General features: G+C 50.3%; 1 protein-coding gene across 7 annotated transcripts in view; it reads left to right on the top strand.

Moving 5' to 3' along the window:
- The first annotated feature begins 420 nt into the window (after positions 1–420).
- The window catches only part of PPFIA1 (PTPRF interacting protein alpha 1), a 91622-nt gene continuing 79240 nt past the window's right edge, over positions 421–12802 (top strand). For 3 of the 7 annotated variants that reach the window (XM_043581939.1, XM_043581942.1, XM_043581940.1), the window contains exons 1-2: positions 479–661; positions 1891–2154. In XM_043581939.1, coding sequence (XP_043437874.1) covers positions 1891–2154 — 264 coding nt within the window. In that variant the 5' untranslated portion in view covers positions 479–661. Of the gene's footprint in view, positions 662–1890; positions 2155–12802 lie in introns of all 7 variants that reach the window. The other 4 variants (XM_043581943.1, XM_043581938.1, XM_043581944.1 and 1 more) reach the window with 4 other exon arrangements.

Here is a 12802-nt window from a genome sequence, read left to right on the forward strand (position 1 = left end):
CGGAGAGGGGGCCCTACATAGAAACCGCGTGTCCTGGTGCGTCTGTCCCCAGGAGCCGCCGCCAGCAGGTGACTCGCGCCTGGGCGCGCCGTCCGATAAGGTGTGTGGACGTGGCGTCTGGGAAGGGTCTGGCGCAGAACCTGATGCACAGAGGACGCTCGGTAACGGCCTTCGGCGTCCCCGCGGCTGTAGGAGGATACGTGGCGCAGGGGCCCTCGGGGAGCCGGACCTCAGCCCCGAGCCGCGGCTCCCGCGGGGAGACCCCCCCCCCGCCCGCTACCTGGGCAGGGGCGGGGCTCCGGCGGCACCCAGCCAATCGGCTCCCGGAAGGCTCGCCCCGCCCACCCGAGAGGGCGGCGCTTGCGCACTCGGCCTCCGCGGCTCTCCTCGCAGGGGGCGGGGCCGCCCTGCGGCGCTCGGCGCTGACGCCACGCCGACGCGCCCGACGTCGGGCACGTTGACGCCGGCGACGCGCAGCCGGGCCCGCTCCTCCTGCGCTCCGCCAGTGTCCGGCCGCGGGCCGGCCTTAGTGACTGGGGGCTGCGGGCCCGGGGCCGGCGGGCGCGGGCGCGGGCTGCCTTCGTCGGGCCCCGAGCTCGCCCGGAGCGAGCAGCCGCCCGCGACCGCCGCGGAGCCTCGCCCGCTCCCGCCGGCGAGCAAGGTAAGGGAGCGGGACACCGAGGCGGGCTCGGGGCGGAGCGGGGCCGAGGTCGCCCCGGGCGCCGGCCCCCTCCCCGCGGCGGCTGCTCGGCGCTCGCTGTCAGCCCCCCCCCTTTCCCCGGCCGGGACCCCCGGCGGACGCGCCCCGAGGGACGGGCTCCTGCGGCCGCGCGCTGCTCCCTCCCCTGACCGCGGCGCCCCGGTGGCCCCGGTCACTCGGTCACCCCGGCGCCGGGCGCGGGGCCCGAGGACCTGTGGCCGGGAGAAGCAGCGACCCGGGCTGCGCTCCGGCTGGCGGCGGCTGTCCGCCGCCCCGGGGTCCGGCGGCTCTGCGGCGCCCGGCGCGGCCGCGAGTGGGGCGGAGGTCGTTGTCGCCGTCCGGCGCGCAGCCCTGGGCATCGCCTTGTCCGGGGCGCAGCCTCGGGAGCCGGCCCCCCGGCCCTCGTGCCGGCGTGCGGTTGGAGACCCTTCGGAGCGGCTCGTAGTCTCCCCTTTCACTTTTCCTTCCTTCCTGGCCGCCCGCGGCCGGAGCGACCTGCTTCATTTGTGGAAGTTTTCTTTCTCCTCCTCTCTCTCTCTCTTTTTTGTTTCTGGCTGTTAACTTACGTAAGTTAGGTTGACCGGCCGTTGCTCGTTTGCAGCCGTTGAAAAACACCTTTCCCGGCCCTTAAGGAATCCAGTTCCTTTTAGCGCTGCACCAGATCCAGCCCGAGAATTCGGGGAGCCGTCAGCCCTCCTCGGGAGCTGACTGCACACATTCCTGTAAGATGCCTGATGGATTTTGTACTTGTCAGGTTTACTGGCTGTATGCTCCTTCTGTGCTCTTCCTGAAAAATGATTGGGTGGCATGCGTTTTGACTTTTTCTCTCCCCCCACCGGGAAATCGGGGAAAAAAAAAAAAGTTTACAGAAGCACACTTGTTTTCAACAACTAGAAAGTACAGCTTTGCAAACAAAATGCCACAGCGTTTGTCCTTTAGGGGAGGGGCAGGCTTGGGTCTTTACCCCTAAACTGGATTATTGTCCGTGCAGTCGTGTTCATCTCGCGTGTTCTGGCACTTGGGCTTGGTGTTTTCCCGGCTTTTCGTCTGTTCAGAGCGTAACAGCCAGCTCTGAGAGTAACGAGGCCGCCAACCTTTCAGTCACTAGCTACCGGTAGCCGTAAAGTTGCAGGTTTGTGGGAGCCTTTAGTTTGCACTTGATGACTGTAGCCTGGGTCTTTTATTTCAAGATGATGTGCGAGGTGATGCCGACCATCAGTGAGGCAGAAGGCCCGCCCGGAGGAAGCGGGACCCACGGGTCGGGCTCCCCTTCGCAGCCGGATGCAGATTCCCACTTTGAGCAGTTGATGGTGTCCATGCTGGAGGAGAGGGACCGTCTCCTGGACACGCTGCGAGAGACTCAGGAAACGCTGGCGTTGACCCAGGGGAAGTTGCATGAGGTCGGTCATGAAAGAGATTCCTTGCAGAGACAGCTCAACACTGCCCTTCCACAGGTACGGATGCTTTTCACCTGCACCCGCTCAGACTTTCTCCTTCTAAACGTTGTGTCCCAGTATCGGCTTTCGTGGTGTTAATATTTTGGGTGAGTGTCGTGCGTAACCATCTGTGAAGTCGTGGTCCTGGTTTTCGTAAGTCACATTCGGACAGAGTTGACCCCCCGGCAGGGAACAGAGTCCGCGGTGCTCTGAAGTCAGGCGCTTCACTCTGTGTGCCTCGTAACGCTTGTCCCTTTCCTCGGGAAGCAGGAGGAACCGCGGAGATGGGGGACGCCGCCCTAGAGATTTTGGGAAAGGGCCGTGAGGCAACCAAGCTGCGTGGTGCCTTCTCTTCTGTCATCTTAGGCCATTTCCTGCTGCACGTGTACTTCTCCCGGGTTTTGTCACAGATGTCCAATTTTCTAATGAAATTTAATGGACAGACTGGATTGATTTCCCAGGAAGGATATTTTCACAGGCCGTCTTTATACGAACACCCGCGTTTTATAAACCGAAGTTGTTATGGGGGCTGTGAGACTGAGATTAATTCCTTTGGAACTTTCCATGTGGCTGATGGGAATCGTAAAGCTTGAGAGATCACTGAAGCTGTTGGTCTGAGTAGGTTACCCCGGGCCTGGCGTTTCGTGGCTTTTTCTGGCGGAGCTGAGCGAGGATGTAATGGTAGGTGAGGGCCGAAAGCGTCGCCCTGGCAGGCGGAAGATGAGTGGCACCGAGCGTGCGGGAGGCACGGGGGCTGCTTGGGTGTTCACGCGCCACGTTGGCGTCCCTCGGCTTACCCAGGATCCCGCGTACACGCGTGTGCGGGTCTGCAGTGCGCAGGTAGTAAATGAATAATTGCTAGCCCGAGTGCGTTTCTTGGCTGTGGTCCGCTCTCCTGAAAGGTCGATAAGCCCAACGTTTGCATTTCCTTTTTAGCAGCAATAATCTGACGTTATTCCCGTAGCGCTCCTTTTCTGTTGGGGCAGAGAACCGTCACGGCTTTCTCACAGGAGCCTCACAAATCATCTGGAGTGTCCAGGCCAGGCTTTATTTCCGCGAGCTCAAGAGCGCAGGCCAAGTGAAGCTCTACCAGGATTTCGTTGTGCTTGTACGTTTTTCGTTTTTCGTTTTTCGTAGTTTTGTTTGTTTCTTTGTTTTGTAATTGTATTTGTTTCAGTGGAACTTGAGGTGGTGCACCGAAGTGCATATGAAACGCTTCTGTGTTTGAGCAGCTAGATTTTTGAAAGACTGAGCACGGACCACATCATGACAGAATGGAAGGGACAGCAGTTTTGTGCAGCAGAGGTTGTCACACCGGGGGGGTGGTGACACAGTCGCTCAGTGATTTGTTTTCAGCCTGGGAGTGCTTCGCTGAGTGGAGAATGCAACGGTGGCTTCCCACCTCCCCTTCTTCCCCCCTCCCCACCGCCCTGCCTCCCCACCTGAGGACCTCCCCACCACCCTGCCTCCCCACCTCCCCTGAGGACCGGAGACCAGCATTTCAGAAACACGGGAACCATTGAGTAAACTTGTCCCTCTCCTGATCCCCGTCTCACGTTTGGCAGCTGATAGTGTGGGCGGGTAGGTATGTAAGTGAAGTGAGCGCGCTTGTGCTGTGGGCGCGTTGTGTACGCGAGTAATAATACTCTAAAAAATTGTAACCGTAACATCAAAAAATTCACTGAAATGTCCATTCACGATTGTGAACTTTTCACTCGGCGAACACATTCTTGGAACCACCACCTGGATGAAGAAATGGAACCTTACCGCGCTTCCCAGAATTCCCCTCCCGCCCACTCCCGGCGAACGTCCCCCAGAGCTAACCACGGTCTTGACTTTCACCAGTGATTGCTCTGGCATGTTCTTGGCTTCGCGACGAGCTAACCCTTCAGCGCTGTGCGCGCGCGGTGCGCCTGCTTGCCTCGTGTGGCTGTGCCGGTCCTCCCCTGCCGCCGAGGGCCCAGTGTGCGAGCACAGCACGGTTTATTCTTTCTCCTGCGGGTGCTCCGGTTCGTGCAGAGGCCGCCCCGCGGATCCGCGTACATCTCTGCAGGGTGTGCTCGGCGGAGCGGGGCGTGAGTGGTGGCACGTGGGTCTGTTCCCCGCCAGCAACGGTGCGCGGGCGCTCGGGGCCGGCCGATGCCTGCTGGTGCCGGTTCTCGTGTGTGAGCTGCGTGCTGGGGCCCGGGTGCCGGGAGGTGTGGCGCGAACGTGCTGCTCCCTCGGGACCCGCCCCCCGTGTGCTTCTGGGCCACTTGCGTGTTTCTTTTGTGACATAATTGCCTTTTGCCCATTTTATGATTGGGTTGTCTGTTTTGTTTTTTATTGATTCGAAGGAATTCTTTCTATGTATTTTGAACATCCGTGAATGGCCGATGTTTTCACATTCTTGTGTGTGTCTGCCTTCCATTCTCTCAGTGGTGCCTTTTGGTAACTTTCTTTTGTTTTTTCCAAGTAGTATAACCATTTTTATGTTTCTTGCCTTGTACTGGCTAGGGCCCCCAGTACAGTGTTGAATGGAAGTGGTGAGAAGAGGTGTCCTTGTCTCCTTCCAGATATTGGAGAAAAGGCTTTCGGTATTTTTTTTTTTTATTAGCAAAGTGATTTTTTTAATTAATTAATTTTTAAAAATTTACATCCAAATTAGTTAGCGTATAGTGCAACCATGATTTCAGGAGTAGGTTCCTTAGTGCCTCTGACCCCTATAAGCCCATCCTCCCTCCCACAACCCCTCCAGTAACCCTCAGTTTGTTCTCCATATTTATGAGTCTCTTCTGTTTTGTCCCCTCCCTGTTTTTATATTATTTTTGCTTCCCTTCCCTTATGTTCATCAGTTTTGTCTCTTAAAGTCTTCATATGAGTGAAGTCATATATTTGTCTTTCTCTGCCTAATTTCGTTTAGCGTAATACAGTCTAGTTCCATCCACGTAGTTGCAAATGGCAAGATTTTATTCTTTTTGATTGCCGAGTAAGACTCCATTGTATATATATATACACCACATCTTCTTTATCCATTCATCCATCGATGGACATTTGGGTTCTTTCCGTACTTTGGGCGTTGTCGATAGTGCTGCTATAAACATGGGGGTACACGTGCCCCTTCGAAACAGCACACTTGTATCTCTTGGATAAATACCTAGTAGTGCAATTGCTGGGTCGTAGGGTAGTTCTATTTTTAGTTTTTTGAGGAACCTCCACACTGCTTTCCAGCATGGCGGCATCAGTTTGCATTCCCACCAACAGTGCAAAAGACATCTTCGCTCTCCACATCCTCACCAACATCTGTTGTTGCTTGAGTTGTTAATGTGAGCCATTCTGACAGGTGTCAGGTGGTATCTCATTGTGGTTTTGCTTTGTCTTTCCCTGATGATGAGTGATATTGAGCATTTTTTCATGTGTCGGTTGGCCATCTGGGTGTCTTCTTTGGAAAAGTGTCTGTTCGTGTCTTTTGCCCATTTCTTCACTGGATTATTTGTTTTTTGGGTGTTGAGTTTGATAAGTTCTTTATAGATTTTGGATACTAAGCCTGTATCTGATATGTCACCTGCAAATATCTTCTCCCATTCTGTCGGATGCCTTTTAGTTTTGTTGATTGTTTCCTTTGCTGTGCAGAAGCTTTTTATTTTGATGAGGCCCCAATAGTTCATTTTTGCTTTGGTTTCCAGCAAGGTGACCTTTAGTATTTATTAAAGCTTACGTATTTATTTATTTAGAGAGTGCATGGGGTAAGGACAGAGAGAGAAGGGGAGAGAGAGAGAATCCCAAGCTGACTCCACACTGTCAGCACGGAGTTTGATGTCAGGCTCGAACTCACAAACTGTGAGATCATGACCTGAGCTGAAATCAAGAGTTGGACACGTAACTGACTGAGGTACCCAGGTGCCCCAAAGCTTTCAGTATTTTACCGCTACATATGACACCTGCCGTGGCTTTATTGGTGGATACTTTTACCAAAATATGAAAATTCTCCTCTATTTTTAGTTTCCTAAGTTTTTTTTTTTTTTTATCATCAATTATATTAAATTTTCTTAAATGTGATTTTTCCATCTTTTGGGACAATTTTTTTTTTTTTATAATGTTGTGGTTTACCTTAAAAATGTTTTTGTCCTTCTAGAATAATCCCAAGAATATGTATTCTCTTTTCACTGGATTCTATTTGTTAATATTTTGCTTAGGATTCTTGCATCTGTATTCATGAGAGAGGCGGGTCTTCAGTTGTACTTTCTGGTACCGGCCTTGCTGGGCTTTGGGGTTAAGGTTGTGCTGCTCTCATAAAACAAGGGAGGAAGCACACCTTGTGCTTTCCCAGAAGAAGTTTTTTGTGTTTACTTTTTGGAAGAATTGATAGGCAAAACCTGCTGGTGCTGTTGTGAGAAGGTTTTTAATTTCAGATTCATATTTTTTATTGTAGAAATATGATTTTTCTGATTTTATATTTCTTCTTGTGTCTGTTTAGATAAGGCATTTTGTTTTCTAGGAATTTGCTCAGACCACCCAGACTTTCCAAGTAATAAGTGGAAAGTAGTTTATAATATCCTTCCTATCTGCAGCATCTGTTGTGATACTTCCTTTTAAAAATTCTTGATATTGGTAATTGGTGCTTTGTCTCTTTTTCAGAGAACCAACTTGGGTGCCCTTTTGATTTCTGCTGTTTAATATTTGTTTTCTATTGAGTTAATTTCTGGTCTGTTTTTTCTTCTGTCTACTTTGTATTTGTTTGCTGTTCTTCTAGTTCTTGAACTAAATATTTAATTTGATTTTTAGCCTTTCTTCTCTTCCAGTATATGTATTTTACTTGTTTGCTTGTTTGTTTATTCATTTTAGAATGAGAATGTGAGCAGGGGAGAGAGAGGCAGAGGGAGAGAGAGAGAATCTCAAACAGGCTCCTCACTCAGTGCGGAGCCTGGCTCGGGGCTTGATCCCGTGGCACTGAGATCATAACCCGAGCCGAAATCAGGAGTTGGTCACCAACCGATTGAGCCACCCAGGTGTCCCTATAATATGTGTATTTTAAAGCCGTCAGTTTCCCTTTAAGCACACCTTTATTGATCTCCCAAGTTTTGATAAGCCAGATTTTTATTGTCTTTTATGTGAAACTATTTTCTAACTTTCATTGTGGCATCTTTTTCTTAATTCATAACAATTTTTAGGAGCATATCGCATCTTGATGTTTAGGGGGATTTTCTCGTTCTCTTTGTGCTGATTTCTAGCTTAATTCCATGAAGGTATCTGTCTCAGTGTTTTTGGGTGGCTCTAACAAAATACCACAGGCTGGCTGCCTAATAAGCGACAGAAGCTTCTTTCCTGTAGTTCAGGAGACTGGGAAGTTCTCAAGATCAAGGCGTCTGCAGATTCAGTGTCAGGTGAGAGCCAGCTTCCTGGTTCATCGACAGCCTGCTTCTCCCTGTCCTCATGTGGTGGCAGGGGTGACGGTGCTCTCTCAGCCGCCCGTGACTGGTCACCACCAGAAGTCTCCCTGTCTTCATACCATCACTTTGGGGGTGATGAATTTTGGGAGGATATAAACTGTTAATCTAATGCAATCCCTAAATACGCCCTGCAGTATTTCAGTCCTTTGAGATGAGTTGACTTTCCTAATGGCCTAGCATATATTCATTTTCATTAACTGTTCCTTGGGCACGTGAAAATAATGTGTATTGTGGGGAATGCAGTATTCTATATTTATAGGTTAGATAAAGTTTGTTAATGACGTAATTCAGATTCTAGTAACCACTCTAAATCAAGTAAGGAATAGGTGAGAATGAGTTTAATAATATTACTAACACGCATATCCAAAATATCATTTCGGTGTATAGTGAGAGTGAGAAAAAGCTAATGAAACATTTTGCATTCTCTTTTATCGTATTGTCTTTAAAATATGGTGTGCATTTTATACTTTCCACACATCGCAGTTTGGAGGAGCCTCATTTCAAGTACTTAAAATAAAGCACGTGACCGCATATTGGACAGCCCCGTCCTCCTCCCTTGGTTTTTCTGTTGTTGTCGGTTCTGTCAGATACTGAGAGATGTATCTTCAAGTCTCCCATCGTGATTATGGATGTGGCTATTTTTCCTTTTCTATTTTTGTCAATTTTTATGTATTTTGAGATTGCGCTATTAGGTACGTTCAAATTTAGAACTCTTGTTTTCTTGGTAGACGGAACTTTCGTCACGAAATGTTCTTCTTTGTCTCTAGTAGTGTTTTTTGCTTTAGAGGTTCCTTTATTGCCTGGTCCTATTTGCCACATCAGTTTTCTCTTCGGTAGGGTTTTGGGTATCTTTTACTTTCATCTGTCTGTGATCTTACATTTTAAGGTGGACCTTTGTGGACGGTGTATGCTTAGTTTTCTTTTAATAAATTTGACAGTCTTTACCTTTTGCTCGGAGTGTTTGTTTAAATGTAATGACTGATATGTTGGTTTACATGTACCGTATTACTAGTTTCTCCTTTGTCCCACCTGTTCTGTGTTCTTTTTCTCTCTGGCCTTCTTTTATTTATTTATTTTTAGATTTTTGTTTTTTAAGTTTTTTAAATTTATTTTTGACAGAGTGCGAGCATGAGCTGGGGAGGGGCAGAGAGAGAGGGAGACACAGAATCCGAAGCAGGCTCCGGGCTCCGAGCCATCAGCCCAGAGCCCGACGCGGGGCTCGAACTCACGTACCGTGGGATCGTGACTGGGCCGGAGTCGGACGCTCAACCGACTGAGCCACCCAGGTGCCCCTCTCTGGCCTTCTTTTAGAAGTATGACGTATTTTTTAATTGTATGCTTCCCTGTTAGGTTATTGGGATATATGTATGTTGCTAGATGCAGGTGCATTTTAAACTTACGCCTGATTCAGTGTTTGCAACTCCTTCCCTGACCCTGCTCTTTCCTTTGACACTTGAACTGCACCGAGCTCCCCTTCACCTTCTTTGTCGGGTAATATTTTTTTTAAATTTTAGATTGGTTTTGGCGTTGCGCAGTTAATGCTTGTTACGATTTGTTCTCATAGTTACCCTTTCTGTTGTGAACTTCTGCATTCCTTGTTTTTTCATGTTTCTGTCAGAGACTTCTTTTCCTCAAAGAGCTGCATTAATACTTCTTTTGGTTCGTGTCTTTGGTTGGTGAGGTGTCCTTTTTTTTTTTGTTTTTCCCCCCGAAACAATCTTTACTTTGCCTTCACTTTTGAAGAACGTTTCTGTTAGGTAAAGGCTTCCAGGTCGGTGGTTATTTTTGTTCAACATTTTATAGATGCTAATCCATCATCTGGCTTCCTTTCCTTTTCTTGAAAAGTCAGCTGCTAGTGTTGTTGTCCCATGGAAGGTGGTATCTTTTTCCTCTCATGACTTTTAACATCTTTTTCCCTCGGGCATTCTTTGTGGAGTCACTGTATTGGTTCTTTTATCAGTTTTGGAAAAGTTTTGACTCTTATCTCTGTAGGGATCTAGTACTCCCCATTCTGTGTTTCCTCTACTTTGAGGGTTCTCATTGGACCTTTTTACCGTGTCCTGTGTGTCCCTCGGGCTCCTCTATTTTCGTGACTTTTTCCTCTGACTGTTGTCTAGGTATATTTTTTTACTGACCTATCTTCCAGTTCACTGAGTCTCTCTTCACCTGTGTCTAGTCTGATGTTAAGCCCACAGATTGAGTTCTTAATTTTAGCTACAATAATTTTCAGTTTTAGAATCTGTTTCGAAAATCTGAAAATCTCCCATTTGTCAAATATGTTTTTGAACAGTTGACATTGGCATCCAGTAATTCCAGTCTATGGGTCTCCTCCTGGTCTGTTTCTGTTCTTTTTTTCTTTTGGTCCTTATGTTATACCTTGTTTTTTTTTTTTTTTTTTTTTAAGTTTGCTTATTTATTTTGAGAGAGAGGGAGAGAGTGCAGGGGAGGGGCAGAAAAAGAGGAAGAGAGAGAGACTCCCAAGCAGACTCCATGCTGTGAGCATAGAGCTCGACCTAGGGCTCAAACTTACAAACCTGAGTGGAAACCAAGTTCTGGATGCTTAACTGACTAGCCTGAGCTACCCTGTGCCTCTTTCTTTCTTTCTTTCTTTCTTTCTTTCTTTCTTTCTTTCTTTCCTTTTTACTTGTTTTATTAAATTTTTTTTTTTTTTTTTTTTTTTTTTACTGTTTATTTACTTTTGAGAGAGAGAGCATGAGCAGGAGAGGGGCAGAGAGAGAGGGAGAAGCAGAATCTGAAGCAGGCTCCGGGCTCTGAGCCGTCAGCATAGAGCCTGATGCAGGGCTCGAACCCACGAACCGTGAGATCATGACCTGAGCCGAAGTTGGGTGCCTAACCGACCGAGCCACCCAGGCATCCCTTTTCTTTTCTTTTTTTTTTTGATTGCATGTGGGACATTATGGAGAGGTGTAGAGGCTCTTCGTGGAGCTGTATTCCTTCGGCATTTCATCCGACACACCCCGCGTGGGGAGGCTTCTGGGCCCAGTCAGGCGCGAGTGACCTGAGAGTGGGGCTCAGGCTTTGTAAGGTGCAGTGTGAGCTGCCTTCCCGCTGCCCCCCACCCCCATGGAACCCTCCAGGATCTCCATCTGGAGGCCCTGAGTGTGTCCCAGGGCCCCTCCTTCGTGGTAGGTCCCGAAGCCCGGTTATTTTCTCCCCAGCACCGTGAGATCACTGAAGGCTCAGCTTCTCAGGCCGTGCTTGCTGAGTGCCGGGGTCATTTTCTGTGCCTCCCTGTGGTGTCCAGAGCTCGGTTAGCCGCGACTTTCTGCCTGGCTTTCCGTTATGTTTCCTTTCCAGCTCATTGGTATATTGTCTCAAATCCCCGATGAAAATCAGAATCATCCAGTGCCTTGAGGGAGAGAGAGAGGACTCTGAACGTTAGAGTTGGCTCAGTGGGCTTCCCTTTTGTTTGTGGTCTCAGTCCCTCCGGTCGTGGCCGCCTCAGTATCTCTTCGATGCCTCCAGACACGCTTAAAATCGTATTCGTCTTTTCTAGTCTGTGATGGGTTGGCTTACAGACTACTCGTGTGTAAGTGAAGGCGGGAAGACCTAGAAGGCACAGTAAACGTGTTGGTCATCCCCAGTTGGTACGGGAGAAAACGAAACCCACTAGTCCTGGCCTAGTACCCGTCGTTCTTCTAATCTGAATCTCCAGTTTGCCCACGCTCAGCCCGTGTCCGTGGAGTGGTGATGGTGTCAGCGGGCCAGCCCCCGGTGCCGCTGTCCTCCCCTGCCGGGTGCCCGCCCCGGGCAGGCTTCGTGGTGACGATCTGGCCATACAGGGCAGGCTGAGGAGGTGGATGGCTTAAGTGACACTTATTCTGTGACTTGGTCACAGTGTCTGACCAGTGTTGTTTGTTTTTTAATTTTTTTTAACGTTTGTTTTTGAGAGAGAGAGACAGAGTGTAAGCAGGGGAGGGGCAGGGAGTGGGAGACCCAGAATCTGAAGCAGGCTGGGGGCGGGATGCCCCTCAACTGCAGTGCAGCCCCCACCACCAGGGTTTCTGTGTTGCTGCACCTGAATCATCTGCACAGGCACAACCGCCCACCCTTGCTGAGCCCCTTGGTGACTCTGCACCGTCACAGGCTCCGGGCTCCCGCTTCTGTGCTCCTTGGAGACCGCGGTGGAGGCACACCTGGAAGAGGGAAGGAGTTAGGAGGCAGCGCTGCCTGCTGGCACACTGTGGTCCACGAGAGGCCTTTTCGGGAGAGATTGCTCAGGGGCTGAGGCTGAGAGAACACTCTCCCAGCACTGCGACTGCGGGAGCGGAGGCCGGGGTCAAGGACAAACCTGGCTTTGTTTTAAGCCATGGAAGGGGAGCCAGGTGGGGCGCCAGGCAGCTGGTGGTGGCACAGAGCCTTGCCCCCCCAGGAGCCGGGTTTTCGGTTGAGGGCCCCGGGGCATTGTGGCCTCAGGGGGAGGGACTGGCATGATTTGGTTGAATTTTTTAAAAGCTGGTGCTGGTACTGGGTGGATAGTGGGTTGGGGGAGGAGACAGGAATGGATGCAGTGTAGACGCCATTGGGTGGAGTGGCTCCTTCTAACGTGTGGGTTGAGCTGTAAGATTCGTGCTTTAGGCAACAGGTACAAGCCCCTCACATCACCCATCACATAAAGCACAGGACAGTGTGCGTCTTGATATCCTATACAGAACTACGTAATGTTTAAAAGCAGCGTGTGTAATATTTACGTGTGTGGGTACAAGGCTTACACTAAAGTATTCACCTGTTCTGGAGTGCGTGGCGGGCACGGTACTAGGTGCTGAACACTATGTGCTGCAGTTACCTCGCCCAGAGACGTATGCGGTTTTACGGAGAGCAATAGAAGGGCATGGGAGTGTGTGGTTCGCTGGAATGGGGGGAACGTGTGCACAGTGCGGCTGCAGGATGGCCGTTTTGTCCCATGGGTCGGCGTGGGTCAGACCCGGGGAGGCGGTTTTCCTTGGGAGGTTCGGCTGCCCTGTGTTCTCCTTCATGCACCCCACTCTGTCTCCCGGACGCCTTTCCGAGCACCTCGTAGTGAAGCTCCATCTGGGCGGACTGTGGGCTCTTTGAGTTCCGCAGGGACCACCACCCTCCTCCCCACACCTGTGCCTCCTCCTGGGAACGGAGCAGCTTGCCCTCTGGTCCGGTGGTCAGAAGCCAGGGAGACGGCTTTGCCTCCTTCCTGCTCTTCCCTCTCCCTGCCGGTCCGTGGGTCCTGTGGCGTGGAGCTT

This window comes from Prionailurus bengalensis, chromosome D1 (assembly GCF_016509475.1).
Source record: "Prionailurus bengalensis isolate Pbe53 chromosome D1, Fcat_Pben_1.1_paternal_pri, whole genome shotgun sequence".
NCBI lineage: Eukaryota > Metazoa > Chordata > Mammalia > Carnivora > Felidae > Prionailurus > Prionailurus bengalensis.